General features: G+C 42.4%; 1 protein-coding gene across 8 annotated transcripts in view; it reads left to right on the forward strand.

Moving 5' to 3' along the window:
* Positions 1-15,605, forward strand: part of DZIP1L (DAZ interacting zinc finger protein 1 like) — a 46,577-nt gene that overhangs the window by 17,570 nt on the left and 13,402 nt on the right. For 7 of the 8 annotated variants that reach the window (XM_060149778.1, XM_060149779.1, XM_060149775.1 and 4 more), the window contains 6 exons: positions 1,263-1,384; positions 2,063-2,224; positions 5,080-5,208; positions 11,432-11,494; positions 12,740-12,880; positions 15,175-15,205. In XM_060149778.1, coding sequence (XP_060005761.1) covers positions 1,263-1,384; positions 2,063-2,224; positions 5,080-5,208; positions 11,432-11,494; positions 12,740-12,880; positions 15,175-15,205 — 648 coding nt within the window. Of the gene's footprint in view, positions 1-1,262; positions 1,385-2,062; positions 2,225-5,079; positions 5,209-11,431; positions 11,495-12,739; positions 12,885-15,174; positions 15,206-15,605 lie in introns of all 8 variants that reach the window. The other variant, XM_060149777.1, reaches the window with a different exon arrangement.

Genomic DNA, 15,605 nt, shown 5'->3' on the forward strand with positions numbered 1-15,605 from the left:
TTTCCTGTTATAAGTGACATGATGATAACATTCTTATACATAAATCATTGTGCATATTCCTTGTTATTTCCTTAATGTAAAGTGCTGTAAGGAGAGGAAAAATATGTTCTTAAGGCAACTTTTGCTATATTAATGTTCATTAATTTATAGTCAGGCAGCTGCCTTCTCAGATAACCCAGCCCTCCCATTCCAGACTCACCTCAGATCACTTAATTAACCCAAATTAATTTACACTGCATCTAAAAGTTGCTTATCCCATCTGAGAAAAGCCATATATTTCTTTTCAAAGTAAAGCTTAAAGTTTCAGTAACAGTACCATCTAATAGTCTCTAAATGTACTTTAAAAAGTAACAAATGTTGGGCTTCCCTGGTGGCGCAGTGGTTGAGAATCTGCCTGCTAATGCAGGGGACATGGGTTCGAGCCCTGGTCTGGGAGGATCCCCTATGCTGCGGAGCAACTAGGCCCGTGAGCCACAACTACTGAGCCCGCGCGTCTGGAGCCTATGCTCCGCAACGAGAGAGGCCACGATAGTGAGAGGCCCGCGCACCGTGATGAAGAGTGGCCCCTGCTTGCCACAACTAGAGAAAGCCCTGACACACAGCCAAAAATAAATAAATAAATTTAAAAAAGTAACAAATGTTCAAGAACAATTGGTGTCTTTTTCATTAACTCTTAGTTTATCATTATGTGATTTAGTTAGAATATTCTTCTGTAATTCAAGTTTTCTTCATAATGCATGCTGCCTTTTTTTCACTGGAAATTTAAAACTACACATTTAAACACTATATTCCTGAAAAGAGTGAACTTAAAACTACAATTATTATCACTATTTTAAATTCCCCTCTGATTGCTGTCAGGATACATAGACATGTTCTTTGTATTGATAATCAGTGTACACACTATTTGGTATTCTGCTTCTGTTACTCTGCTGATTTTGCATTCACATTACCATGTGTTAGTACTGTCAAAATAGTTATTTTAAATGACAACAATAGTTCACATGGTTTGAGCTGTTCTGCCAGGCACTACGCTAAGCCCTTTGCATTATCACATTTCATCCTCACAATAACTCTCTGGGTTAGGTGCTATTACTATGTCCATTTTCCAGTTTGGAGAAACAGAGGGTCAGGGAGGTTCTGTCATTTGCCCAGAGTCAGTGTACAATGTAAGTGGCAAAGCTGAACTCAGACTGAGGTGTGACGGTATACGTTCCACTGACTTTGACTTACGCCGTCACCCTCTCTTCGAGTGGACCCCACAGGAAAGCAGAAGAAGCAGGAGCAGCCAGTGGAGGAGGTGTTGGAAGAGCTGTGGGCCAAGCTGAAGTGGACCCAAGGGGAGCTGGAAGCGCAGAGGGCAGCGGAGAGGCAGCGGCAGCTTCAGGTGGGTGTGGAGAGGAAACGGCAGGGGGCTTGGTCACGGACTAGCTGAGAGACCCATGATGCACTCGCATCCCACAGGGCCAAAATTCTGCCTGTTTCATAGAGCAGGAGACAGAGCTAGGATGGCATCTTCCTGGATGTGCTTAAATGATTTTGGGTAGTTTGGCAAGGAAAATTCAATTACTTGGTCAGACCTGTATGGCCAAAAGAGAGCTGCAGCTTCTTGCATTAGCACCTTCGGAGAGCATTTGAACCTGAATTTTAACTTCTTACAATATAATGTTAGCTTTTTGAGGACAAAGACTGGATAAGCTCCCAAAGGCAGCCCAGAGGAGGTACTCAGTAAGTATTTGTAGAACGAAAATGCATAAACTTGCCTCACTCCTTCCGGCATTTATTCATTCATCACTCCTTCCCTCAGCGTGCATTTACTGAGCACCAACTATGCCAGGCATTGTGAGGAATATAAAGAGAGAAAAGACATGATCCCCATCCTCAAGGGCCTTTACGGTTCAGATAAGACTAATCCCACTCCCTGTCCCAGCAGTGGGGACCAGGGGATGAATGTTCTTTGGGTCTCCATAGTGGCTTGCACGGACAAGGAGCCCTAGCAGTTTCTCGGTAAATATTTGTCATAATGTGGAATTAATGATTCTCTTGTTCTTGCTTTTCTTTGTAGGAAGCAGAGATCATTCGCCAGAGGGAAGCAGAAGCTAAGAAAGAATTTGATGAATGGAAAGAAAAAGAGCGGGCCAAGCTATACGGGGAAATAGACAAGCTCAAAAAATTATTTTGGGATGAATTTAAAAGTGTTGCTAACCAGAACTCTACGCTAGAAGAGGTACCCAACCTAAAAGGCTTCTCAGAGTTCTTTGGTTGAAAACCTGCTTATTTGTTCTCAAAATTCATTTCTTTGTTTGTGCTAGTTCTCTGTCATCTGCCATTGGGGGTGGATAATACACTGTGAGGCCAGATACTAGAGGCCAGTGCCCAGGATTGAATCCCTGCTCCATCACATACTGGCTGTGTGATCTTAGGCTAGTTACCTAACCTTCCTCTGCCTCAGTTTATTTTCTGTAGGATAGGTTTCTGAAAGGGTTAAATTAACACATAGACAGCACTTAACATTATCTGGCATATAGTAAGAGCTCCTGAGACATTATCCTTATTTTCTCAAAGGGCTTTCATCACTGGACAAGAAATGAGGCAAAATGTAAATGAATGCATTTTTCTTCTAACAAGTACTTGCTGAGCCCTGGCTACAGGCCAGTCTCTCTGTTGGGGTCTGTGGGGGTCACACATAATAGCTAACATTTACTGAAACTTTTCTAGCCCCTGTGCAGAGTACTTTACATACACTAACTTTTAATCCTCATAACAACCAAACAACTATAACATTCTAAAGGTAAGTGTGTCATTAGTTTATTAATTTCTTTTTGAAAGTTCTTTTTTTAGGGAATTCCCTGGCAGTCCAGTGGTTAGGGCTCTGCGCTTTCACTGCAGGGATCCCTGGTCAGGGAACGAAGATCCCACGTGCTGCACAGTATGGCCAAAAAGTAAAAAAAAAAAAAAAAAAAAAAGTTCTTTTTTTTTTTTTTAAAAAAGCTATTATCATTCCTCCTTTACAGGCCAAGACACTGAGGTCACATAACTTGCCTAAGGTCACACAGCTGTTAAGAGGTAGCGCTGGGATTTGAACCCAGCTCCTTAAACTTCAAAGCCCCTGCTCTTCTACTGGATATATTATTAAGTTTATTCAAGAAAACCTTATTAAAGTTATCCGTGGACTGTATCTTCCCATATAAACCTGTATAACTAAAACCGTATCAGGGACAATGTTTGAGGAGAAGTATTTTCAGGATGTATTTAGCTCTTATTGGTCCACTGAACATCAAGGAGAATCTTTTCTTGATTTGAAAATGAATTGTGTAATAGTGTTTCTCATGATCATTGCATGCTTTGCCTAAAGAAATACCTAGACAACTTTTCTAGAAGGGGATTGTCGTAGGATATGCGTGGAGCCTTGGTGGTCTCAATCTGAGACGGAAAGCCAAGGATGGAGGGCGGTGGGAGTGCAATGAGAGCTCTGCGTGTGTGTGTGTGTGTGTGTGTGTGTGTGTGTGTATCGATAGTGACCCAAGTCCTCCCATTCCTAAATGTTCCCCCAGGGTGGACAGGGATAATCTGTGGAGGACAAGATGCTGCCCCACCATGTGGATGTCACACTCCTAACCCCCAGCTCCACACCCATCATCTCTGAGCTCATCTGAAACTCCCTGACTCTCATGCTTCCCCTGACGTGGTACTCTTTGACTAGACACGTTAGATACCTAGGTATTGATTTGAATTTGGAGTTGTTGTTCATAAACCGTGTCCTCAAAAATCAAAAGGTTACTTTCAGTTAGGAAATTCTGGGTTGTGGTAAATGAGGACATAATTCTTACTACCATCCATGGTTTCCTTTTAACTTGGATCACACTGTCCTAAACTGGAACATCCTTTTTTTTTTTTTTTTTTGCCTTTCCCCTATAGGATGGCTTCTGTTGTATTTTTGTGTTTGTGTGTCTCCCCCGCCCATCTCCTCTCACCTGACATTTTATTATTTCACTTTTATTAAAGTATAGGAACCAAACTGGATACAAGATTCTCAGTGTAGTTGGATAAGTATCTTGTTGATTTATTTTTTAAAAATTCTGGGGGATGGGGAAACAGCTAAGATTCCATTTAGAGTGATTGTGAAAAACACTGTAAGTCCACTTTACCCCAGTTGAAAGGAAAACACCATGAAGGTTTGTGATGCCAAGAAAGCCAGCTCTCTGGTGTGTCATAAGCAGCAGTGTGAAGACAGAAGTGACACATCAGGGGCCGAAAGTTGTGCATACATCTGATCAAGCGTTTGACTCTACAAAAATATTCAAGGGGTTTAGAAATGGTTAACACTTGGACCCAATATTGCTTTAGCAGGAACTGAGAAGAGTTAAAGATTAGCAAGAGTGAGAAGTTAAACTCAGGGACTTAACTGTTCTCTAAAGCTTGAATAGGGCTTATGAGTTTGTTATAGTAATAGAGATGGAGATAATTGCTTTTGTCACTGCAGTAGTGATATATTTAAAAATATAACCATAGGGGGGTGGAAAGGCACCTTGTCTTTGATCCACTTTTCCATGCCTTTTCCTTCACACCATACACTATTAGCTTGGGGAGCACTAGGCGTTGGTGACATGACTCCAAGTTGTGAAAAGCCAGGCCTTCTTGGTGACAGCCAGGATTTTTCTTTGTGGGAAGAGGGCCAGGAGTCCTCAGGGAGTGGTCTGGAGTGCCTGAGACCCTCCTCAAAGCTCCGATAGTCTGATTCTCTTCAGCCTATTCGAGACTGAGGAAGAAATGGGAAAGCCGTCAGGCAAGTTCCGGGTTTGAAGTACAGCAGAATTTCAGCGCGATGGAAATGACACTCTTGAATCCTGTTCTTCCATGGGAATTTGCTTCTCCTGTGCAAGGGCTGAGCTCTCAGGAGAACACGAGTGAAGGGGAGTGTGAACTTGTGTGAATGTTTGCAGGCATGCAGATACCTAGTGAGTTCAGGTTGGGGCTTTGTGGTTGGGTTTAGGTGTGCCCTTCTGACACCGCTCCGGGTATAAAAGACAACATCAATGATTAGATGTTCATCTGAATGAAACTGCACCCTGGTCTTTTCAGAAACTGCAGGCACTGCAGTCCCACAAGGTGATGAAGTCCAACCTCGGGTCTCTGCAGGATGAGGAGCCCGAGGAACGACTCAGCCAGGCTCAGGAGCTCCGGGGCCTGAAGGAGAAGATGGAGATTCAGGTGAGCCGATGCCCCGTGCCTTTCTTCCCAGAGCCAGGCGAGAGCCATGCTGTCTTCCAACAGAGTTTGTCGGGTTTTGCTCTGTGGTTTAAGGGAAGTTGAAAGATATCAAAGTTCTGTATTTTCAGACCTTCTGCCAATTCATGAAAGCATAGAGTAGGGTTCTTAGGATTCTCAGATGAGGCTGGTGACATAAATGTGTGCAATGTCAGATTTGCCTGGGAGTTTTTTCAAAGTACATTCAGCCGTGTATCTTACTGGACACCCTTGCCCTCATTTTGATTCCAACCCAGTTGAAAACAATTCTTAGAAAGTGTGACAGTCTTCTGGCTTTAAAGATATTTGGCATGGGTCTAATGGTGTGATGTTAAATACTTAACAACCGGTTGTCTGGAACTAAAAAAGCTTTGATTTGTAGCATTTGCCATTTTCTGTGGTGTAAATATTCCCACCATGGCTGATTTCATGCTGCTAATGTGAGGTCACTGGATATGGAACTGGGAAGACTTATGCACAATCTGCTGTCATGGGCTGGGAGGGGGTGGCCTGGCCTCCACTGGATGAACCTTACATCAGTCCAGTTACATATGGTCTGTATCACTGATAGTTCCATGGCCAGGAAGGGCAGTTGGCACAGTCATTCAATCATGTCCTGCTTCTGCTCTCCAAGACTGTTAAGAAAGAGCTTAACATTTAACTAGCAGAGGTGAAGCGTTTCCACTGCTTGATGTCTCAAGTTTCACATTTAAAAAAGCCGTTCTTTTTCTATGAACTCTTTCACATCCTTTGCCTATTTTTTCTGTTGATATCCTTACCAATTTGTGAGTTTGTGTAATGTATGGAAATTAACCAACCCTTTGTTGCTCTTGTTGTGGCTATTTTCCCCTATTTCCTAGTCATCCTTAAACTTTGTTTATCATGGTCTTGACCATACAAAATTAATAATGTTTATGTGGTCAAAATGATCAGATCCCACTCTGAGATTTAAAAAGAAAATAATCATGGGAATTCCCTGGCTGTACAGTGATTAGGACCCCATGCTTCCACTGGCAGGGTCCTGGGTTCGATCCCTAGTCAGGCAACTAAGATCCCACAAGCTGCGCAGTGTGGCCAAAAAGAGAAAAAGAAAATATTCCTGTGTTTTCTTTTTGTTAGTGTGTTTGCTCATTCATTCATCCATTCATTCATTCATACATGTCACTTTATTGAGGTACGATTCACATGTAAAAAGCTGTGCATATTTAATGTATATAACTCATTGAATCTGGGGGTAAGTGTAGCTGTATTTTGGCTATTGTGAATACTGCTGCAATGAACATGGGAGTGTGAGTATTTCTTTGAAATCCTTATTTCAATTCCTTTGAATCAATCAAGAAGTGGGATTGCTGGATTATATGGTAGTTCTGTTTTTAATTTTTTTAATAAGAGGAAAACAAACAAGTTTATTAACATGTATACCTCATGGATACATGGGAGATTCCCCTGGGAAAATGAGTAACTCTCTTGGTTTTTAATTTTTTTGAGGAGCCCCCATACTGTTTTTCCATAATGACTGTACTGAGTTACATTCCCACCAACAGTGTAAAATGTTTCCTTCTTTCCACATCCTTGCCAACACTTGTTATCTTTAGTTACTTTTAAAAATAGTAGCCATTCTGACAGGTATGAGATGATAATCTCATTGTAGTTTGATTTGCATTTTTCTGCTGAATAATGATGTTGAGCACATTTTCATATACCTGTTGACTATTTGTAGGTCTTCTTTGGAGAAATGTCTATTCAAGTCCTTTGTCCATTTTTAATTGGATTGGTTTTTGCTGTTGAGTTTTATGAGTTCCTTGTATTTTGGATATTAACTCCTTATGAGATACATGGTTTGCAAATATTTTCTCCCATTTCATAGGTCATCTTTTCATCAGTTGATGGTTTCCTTTGCTGTAAAGAAACTTTAGTTTGATGTAGTCCCATTTGTTTATTTTTGCTTTTGTTGCCTGTGCTTTTGGTATCACATCCAAAAATCATTGACAAGATCAATGTCCCTGTTTTCTTCTAGGATTTTTAGGGTTTCAGGTCTTATATTTAAGTCTTTAATCCATTTTGAGTTGGCTTTTGTGTATGGTGTAAGATATTGGTCCAATTTCATGCTTTTGCATGTGGATATCCATTTTCCCCACACCATTTACTGAAGAGACTATTCTTTTCCTATTTTGTATTCTGGGTGCCCTTGTTGAAGATTTGTTGACCATACATATGTGGGTTTAATTTTGGATTTCGTATTCTGTTCCATTGGTCTGTGTGTCTGTTTTTATGCCAGTACCATACTGTTTTAATTACTGTAGCTTTGTAATATAATTTGAAATCAGGAAGTGATGCCTCTAGTTTGTCTTCTTGCTCAAGATTGGTTTGGCTATTTGTGGTCTTTTGTGATTCCACATGAATTTTAGGATTTTTTTTTCTATTTCTGTGAAAAATGACATTAAAATATTGTTACGGATTGCTTTGAATATGTAAATTGTTTTGGGTAGTATGGGTATTTTAACAATATTCTTCCAATCCATGAGCATGGGATATCTTTTTGTTTATTTGTCTTCTACAATTTATTTCATTGACGTTTTATAGTTTTCACTGTATAGCTCTTTCACCTCCTTGGATAAATTTATTCCTATATTTAATTGATTTTGATGCTATTGTAAATGGGATAGTTTTCTTAATTTCTTTTTTGGATAGTTTGTTTTTAGTGTAGAGAAATACAACTGATTTTTGCATGCTGATTTTGTATCCTGCAACTTTACCAAATTTGTTTATATTAACAGTTTTTTTTTTTTTTTTGGTGGAGTCTTTAGGATTTTCCATTTGTAAGGTCATCGGTCATCTCATCTGCAAACAGATAATTTTACTTCTTCCTTCCCAATTTGGATGCCTTTTATTTTTTTTCTTGTCTCAGTGCTCTGGCTAGGACTTCCAGTACCAAGTTGAATAAGAATGGTGAGAGTGAACATTCTTGTCTTGTTTCTGATCTTGGAGGAAAAGTGTTCAGCTTTCACTGTTGAGTATGATGTTACCTCTGGGTTTGTCATATATATGGCCTTTATTATGTTGAGGTATATTCCTTCTATACACACTTTGATGAGAGTTTTTTTTTATCATAAAAGGATATTGAATTTTGTCAAATGCTTTTTCTACATCTATTGAAATGATCATATAATTTTATCCTTTATTTTGTTAATGTAGTGTATCACATGTATTGATTTGTGTATGTTGAAACATTCTTGTATCCTGGGGATGAATCCTACTTGATCATGTTGTATGATCCTTTTAATATGCTTGTATTTTGTTGAATATTTTTGCATCTATGTTCTTTAAGGATATTGGCCTATAATTTTTTTTCTTGTAGTGTCCTCTGGCATTTGACAAGGGTAATATTGGTCTCATAAAATGTGTTTGGAAGTTTCTTCCTCTTCAGTTTTTGGGAAGAATTTGTATTAATTCTTTAAACATTTAGTAGAATTCACCAGTGAAGCCATCCAGTTCTGGGATTTTCTTTGTTGGGAGATTTTTGACCACTGATTCAATCTCCCTGCTCATTATTGGTCTGTTCAGATTTTCTGTTTTTTTATGATTCAGTCTTGGTTGGTTGTATGTTTCTAGGAACTTGTCTGTTTTTTCTAGGTTATCCAATTTATTGGTGTGTAACTGTGTATAGACATCTCTTGTAATCCTTTGCATTTCTGTGATAACAGTTGTAGTGTCTCCTCTTTTATTTCTGATTTTATATGTTTGAGACATCTCTTTTTTTCTTAATCTAGCCAAGGATTTGTCAATTTTGTTTATCTTTTCAAAAACTAACTCTTACTTTTGTTGATCTTGTCTATTGTTTTTCTATTCTCTATTTCATTTATGTCTGATCTACTCTTTATTACTTCCTGCCTTTTGCTAACTTTGGGTTTAGTTTATTATTCTTTTTCTAGGTCCTTGGGGTATAAAGTTAGGTTATTTATTTGAGATCTTTCCTTCTTCTTAATGTAAAATTTTATGACTGTAAACTTCCCTCATAGAACTGCTTTTGCTGCATCGCAGAAGTTTTGGTATGTTGTGTTTCCATTTTTGTTTGTCACAAGTTATTTTTTTTGTTTCTCTTTTGATTTCTTCTTTGTTCAGGAATGTGTTGTTTAATATCTACACATTTGTAAATTATCCTGTTTCTCTCCTATTATTGATTTCTAGTTTCATAGCATTGTGGTTGGAAAAGATTAACTTGTTATGATTTCAAGCTTAAATTGGCAAGACTTGTTTTGTGGGCTAACGTGTGATCTGTCCTGGGGAATGTTCTTTGGGCATTTGAGGAGAATGTGTACTCTGCTACTTGGATGGGATGTTCTATGTATGCCTGTTCAGTACACTTGGTCTATAGTGCTGTTCAAGTCCATTGTTTACTTACTGATTTTCTGTCTGGATGATATATCCATTGTTGAAAGTGGAGTATTGAAATCCCCTACTATTATTGTATTACTGTCTATTTCTCCCTTCAGTTCTGTTAATATTTGCTTTATATATTTAGGTGCTCCTATGTTGGGTGAGTATATAGTCGTCCCTCAGTATCCATTCATAGGAGATTGGTTCCAGACCCGCTATGGATACCAAAGTTCTCAGATACTCAAGTCCCTTATGTTTTGCACATCCTCCCATATACTCTACATCATCTATAGATTACTTCTAATTACTTGTAATAACCTAATACAATGTAAATTCTATGTAACTAGTTGTAAATATTGTAATACAATGTAAATGCTATGTAAATAGTTGCCAGCATGAGGCAAATTCAAGCTTTGCTTTTTGGAACTTTCTGGAACTTTTTTCCAAATATTTTCAATCCATGGTTAGTTAAATCCATGGATGTGGGATACACAGATGTGGAACCTATGGATATGGAGGGCTGACTGTATATTTACAGTCGTTATATCCTCCTGATGAATTGATCCCTATATGTAGTGACCTTCTTTGTCTCTAGTAACAGTTTTTGACTTATTTTGTCTGATATAAGTATAGGTATCCTGTTCTCTTTTGTTTACCATTTGCATGAAATGTCTTCTCTCATCCCTTCAGTTTCAGCCTATGTGTGTCCTTAAAGCTAACCTGAGTCTCTTGTACGCAGGATATAGTTGGATCTTTTTTTAAAAATCCATTTAGCCACTTTTGATCTTTTGGTTGGAGAATTTAATCCATTTAAATTTAAAGTAATTACTGTTAGGTAAGGATTTTCTATTGCCGTTTTGTTAATGGTTTTCAGACTGTTCTGTAGTTACTTTGTCCCTTTCTTTTTCTCCTGCTGTCTTCATTTGTGAGTTGATGATTTTTTTGTCACGGTATGCTTTGATTCCTTTCTCTTTCTCTTTTGTATATCTGCCACAGGTTTTTTCTTTGTGATTAGTATTAGATTATATAAAACATCTTATAATTACAGCACTCTGTTTTAAGCCCAAAACAACTTAACTTTGATTGCATACAAATAGTCTACACTTTTACTTTTCCTCCTCCACACCTTCCACTGTCCACAAGCTAGCCAGTAGGATCTCAAGCTGGTGTTGAGATCCGTGTGCCAGGACCAAAAACCGAGTCAGCTGTGCTGATTCCCTCCGTTCTGGGTGGGGTGAGGCGGAAGTGGGCCTCCTGGGCAGCATCCTTCAAGGCTGGGGCAGTTGGGTGCTCACTTGCTCTCACTTTCCCCATGGGAGAGATTGTGGGCTGAGTGGGTCTCTCTTGGCACTGAGCTGTGCCACCTTGGGTGAGGGGTGACACAGGTGAGGTGAAAGCTGTTCTTCTTCCCCTCTTCAGTGTGTCTGTTCTTGGGTTTTTTTGCTTCACCGAGGTGCTGGGACCTCTCAGCTGATTCCCAGGCTCCCATAAAGGTCTCATCTGTGGGTGTTTTGAGAGCTGGAACCTCCTGGTCCATCATCTTGCTGACGTCACTCACATGTTTTAAGTTGAAATCTTTGACCACCTAGAATTTATTTTCGTTTAAGATATGAAATAAGCATCCAAGTTCATATTTTTTTTCAGGCAGGTAACTACTTGTTTGAACACCATTTGTCAATAATTCATCTTCCCCCAGACTGAGATTCCATTTTTTCCCCATCTTTGTCTGGGTTTTCTACTACTCGTGTAGCTTTATAGTATATTTTAATATCTAGAGGGTCCCACTTGATAAGCATTTAATCTTTTCCAGAAAACAGAATGGAAGAGAAAAATGAAGGTATTGCAGGAAGAGCATGCAGCTCAGAAGAGAGAGGTAGGTCTCACTGGACCATTTTGGGGAGCCTGGTTTCCCACGACCTCCTCTCATCCTTCAGCTCCCCATCCTTCAGCCCCCACCCCTTGAACTGGTTGGCAGAAAATCATTTTTTGCTGATACTGTTCCTGGCTGCTGACCCCCGTCAATACACAGAGGGGTCGGCCGCCCAGAGAGCAGCTTCCCTGGCAGGGAGCAGGGGCCTCTGGGCCTTCTCTTCTGAATCCAATCCTTTCTCTGTGGTTTCCTCTGCAGTGACCCCGTAAGGTGCTCCAAGGAGGGTGGTGCTGTAAAACTCAGAGAGCTGCCTGGTCATTCTGTGTTTGGGCCCTCCTTTGAAACTCCAACCAGGAGAGACCCCGGTGGCTGTGGACCTCAGTGGTAGTTCACGGGCAGCTCAAGTGGAAGGGTTCAGACACTGAGACCAGTGGGCAGAGAGCAGCAGGCCTCAGGGCAGAGAAAACAGCTTCTCTAAAAATGTCCCTGACAAGGAGGCAAGTTGAGGAGGAAGCCGGTTAACAGGAGCCCCAGGTGCTGCTGCGGAAAGCTCAGAAGGTGAAGGTGCTTAGGTCTGAGTCTGGCGCAGGATGGACTCCCCCCGTTCTAGTAATTCCCATCTGATGGGTTTATCTTATTTGAAACATTTAAAAATGGGAAATGCATTCAAGTTCGTTCCAAAAGCAGAAGAACTATATTAAGGTACATGGAGTAAAGTCTTACTTCTGCTCCGTTTCCATCTCCCTGTCCCTGACACCCACCCCACAGGTGACCACTTTTATTGCTTTCTTGTATTCTTCTAGAGGTTCTTTATGCAAAAATAAACAGTGTCATTTTCTCTCTGCTCTTACATCAGAGGTTTTATTTAAAAATAAATAGTGTCATTTTCTCTCTGCTCTTAGACCGCATTTCCTTCACCTTTTGTCTTCACCTAAAAACATCCATTTGATGATTTTCGAATGACCTCAACTTGACTGTCCTTCAGTGGGTGGCACACCGGACAGGGAGCCTTTTGCCCTGACCTTAGGGGCCTGCATTCAATTCTCACTTCTCAGACACCACTTGAAATGTTCTCAAATGGGAAGGAAGTCAGTCTTGTTAGAAAGCCACCTGCCCAGGTCTGGAGACACTCCACCTGCTTCAGGTGAAACCCCGACCAGCGTTTGCCTGCAGGTGCAGGCCCTGCAGGCACTGGGCACTCACAGGTCCCTGCAGACATGTGACTGACCGACCATCCTGTGCCACCAGCTACAGGAGCAGAACGAGAGGCTCCAGGCCTCCCTGTCTCAGGATCAGAGGAAAGCAGCTATCCAGGCCCAGCGCCAGATCACTGCCCTTCGCGCCCAGCTCCAGGAACAAACCAGGCTCATCGCCTCCCAGGAGGAGATGGTAGGTGTGTCCCTCCTCCCAGCCAGGACCTGGAGCCCTAGGCCTCTTCCCTGCGAGGATTTCCTTAGATTCTTCTGGACTTACCGGCACTAGCCTCATTAGTCAGACTCTGAGGAGAGAGGAGAGTCCTCAGATTTGAGGGGCAGGAAGTGATGAAGATGCTGAAGACGTGCCTGCTGTCCAGTGTTAGTGGGTTCACGGTACCACCAGAGACCGTGTGAGGGCCAGCACCTGGTTGGTACTTTGCTTATCCCTCTGTGGAAGCCTCACTGCTGCCCTTCAAGGTAGATATTACCTTCTCCCCATCTTCATTTGACAGATGATGAAAGAGGCAGGAGAAGTCAAGTGCCTCACTCGAGTCCACACGGGGCACGTTATAAATGACAGGGGTGAGATTCAACCCTCGCCAGGCAGGTGGAATGCAAAGCGTGTGCCCCTTTCACTGTGTCCTCAGACATCATTTCTTAACTAATTTCTTTTTCATAAATTGACTGCCTCTGATGAAGTTGTCAGATAAACTAGTGTGATGAAAAGGCGTCCCTCACTAAGCACCCTCTCCTAGAACTGGCCCCTGTGACTCTTCATCTAATGCAGATCACTCTCCGCCTAGCCTGGGCTCAGCTCCTCCTTCTGAGCCCCAGGTCAGTGGAGATGAGTATCTGTCCCCAGCTGGGCCCTCCTGTGGCCTCAGGTCCTTTGCCATGGGTCTGATACCACCCTCCACACAGCTTCCCTGGGCTGAGCACCCACTGTCACTGTCTAATCCACTGTTCCTGTACCTCTTTCTATTTGTGCCTTTCTGTTCTCCCAGCTATACTTCACCATCAACATATCTTATTAACCCGTGGCCCTGATGCTTTTCTTTTTACTGTTTCTCCCCCAACACACTTAACTCTTCACAGCTGTGGCCGCCTCAGGTCCAGTCTGGAGGTTTCCTCCTTATGTTACCCAGAACTCTTGTTTGCACATGTTTCAGTTAGGAACCCACTGGCTAAACATAGCAGAATAGGTTAACAGGGGTTTATTTTCATTGTAGCACCAAAAGAGGTGACAGTTGGTGGCCTTGGTTTAGCTGCAAGATTATGCCATTGGAAACCCAGACTCTGTTTCGTTTTTCTTTTTTTCTTTGTTTTAATTACCATCTTCAGCATATTGACTTTTGTTCTCATGCTTGACTCTCATAGTTGCAAGATGGCTGCCATAGCCCCAACCATCACAGTCATATCCAGTGGAAGCAGTTGATGAAAAGGCTCTTTCCCAAGACTTCTACTTATATTTTACTGTTCAAAACTGTGTTATATGGGCAACTATAGTTGCAAGGAAGGTTAGAAAGGGAATAATTAGTTTTATACTTTCTAGGGTAGAGGTAAGCAAAGGAGGAATAGTTAGAAATGGACGTTGGATGAGTCATTCATCAGTAGGTAATGAAAAACAACTCAAGCCTAAGCAGAAGAGGGGATTTGTCATAAGGGTAGACTGCGTGTCTCAGAGAGCTCGAGGCAGGGGTGCAGCCGAGTCTAGGAATGAGCTGGGACCAGAGACATGAGTGTAGTCAGGAGTTTTCCTCTGCTGTGTGTCTCTGTTCCTCTCTCTGTAGCCGCTTCGATTTTTTCTTTTACTCTGAAGGTCACCTTCCACTCCATGTCTGCCCTACATGGCAAAACAAACAAGCAAACAAATAAACAGTGACAACCAAAACTCAAACCAGTTGGCTGTCAAGAGCTCTTGAGTTCACATGTTACCAGTCCAGAATTCTCTGCCCAAACCTGGCTGTGGTGTGGGGGACTCGTTGCCACAAGGGGCTGTCCTGTCTGCAACTGTGTGGAAGGAGGAAGAGGAAGCACTTCCTGGAAAAGAGGGGTTGAGCAGAGAGTCGGTGACTGTCCACATCATGCCTCCTCCCTCCCACGGGGCACTCAGCTCAGATGCCCACATCGCAGGAGGGGAGCCTCCCTTGCCCTGGCTGATTTCCACCAATTATACCGACAGTACTGCCTGTGTGCCTGCCCCCCTCTGCTTGCATGGGGCTCCTGCCCTTCAAACCACAGTGCCTCTCTGAAGAGGGGCGTTCTTGTCTCCTCGCCAAGGGAAAGTGGAGCATGGTGCCATCTCGGTTGCTGCTGTTCACCCTTGGTGCCATTGAGGGGCTGGGGCAGAGTACTCTGAGCTCCCTCCAGTTCCCAGTGGTTGGCATGGAAACACTGGCCGTCCCTTCTTCACAGAGCTAGGCAGAGCCACCGCTCACAGCAGAGTCCCCTGCTGGCTGTAACCTGCTCTGTTCCACATCTTTGCAGATCCAGACCGTGTCTCTCAGGAAGGTGGAGGGTAAGTCTGTACGGGGAGGTTTGTAACAATCGTAGCTATCGTCTTGGCCTCTCCTGTCTCCTGTCCCCCACCAGTCAATGTATAGGGCGAGGCTGGTGGCAGTAGCGTCAGGCTCTCTGGCTGGGTGGGGGAGGGTGAGAAGCCGTCGGTTTCCGGGACAGACAGGGCTCCAGCCCAGGTTTGTGCTGAAGGCGTTCCATGCGGCTGGCAGGGTTTCTTGCCTGGCCTGCTCTTCTCTGTAGGACGGTGGAGACATGAGGTGGGAGCGGGCAGTGAGGATCTTGGGGGCAGTGATGGATGGGGCAGGCAGGGCTCCTGAACGGGCTCTTTCTAATTCACCGTGCCTGTGATTCAGTTCCATCCAACTTTACCTTGTTTCCAGCGTGTAGCGAGTTGACCC

This window comes from Lagenorhynchus albirostris, chromosome 5, assembly GCF_949774975.1.
Source record: "Lagenorhynchus albirostris chromosome 5, mLagAlb1.1, whole genome shotgun sequence".
Lineage (NCBI taxonomy): Eukaryota > Metazoa > Chordata > Mammalia > Artiodactyla > Delphinidae > Lagenorhynchus > Lagenorhynchus albirostris.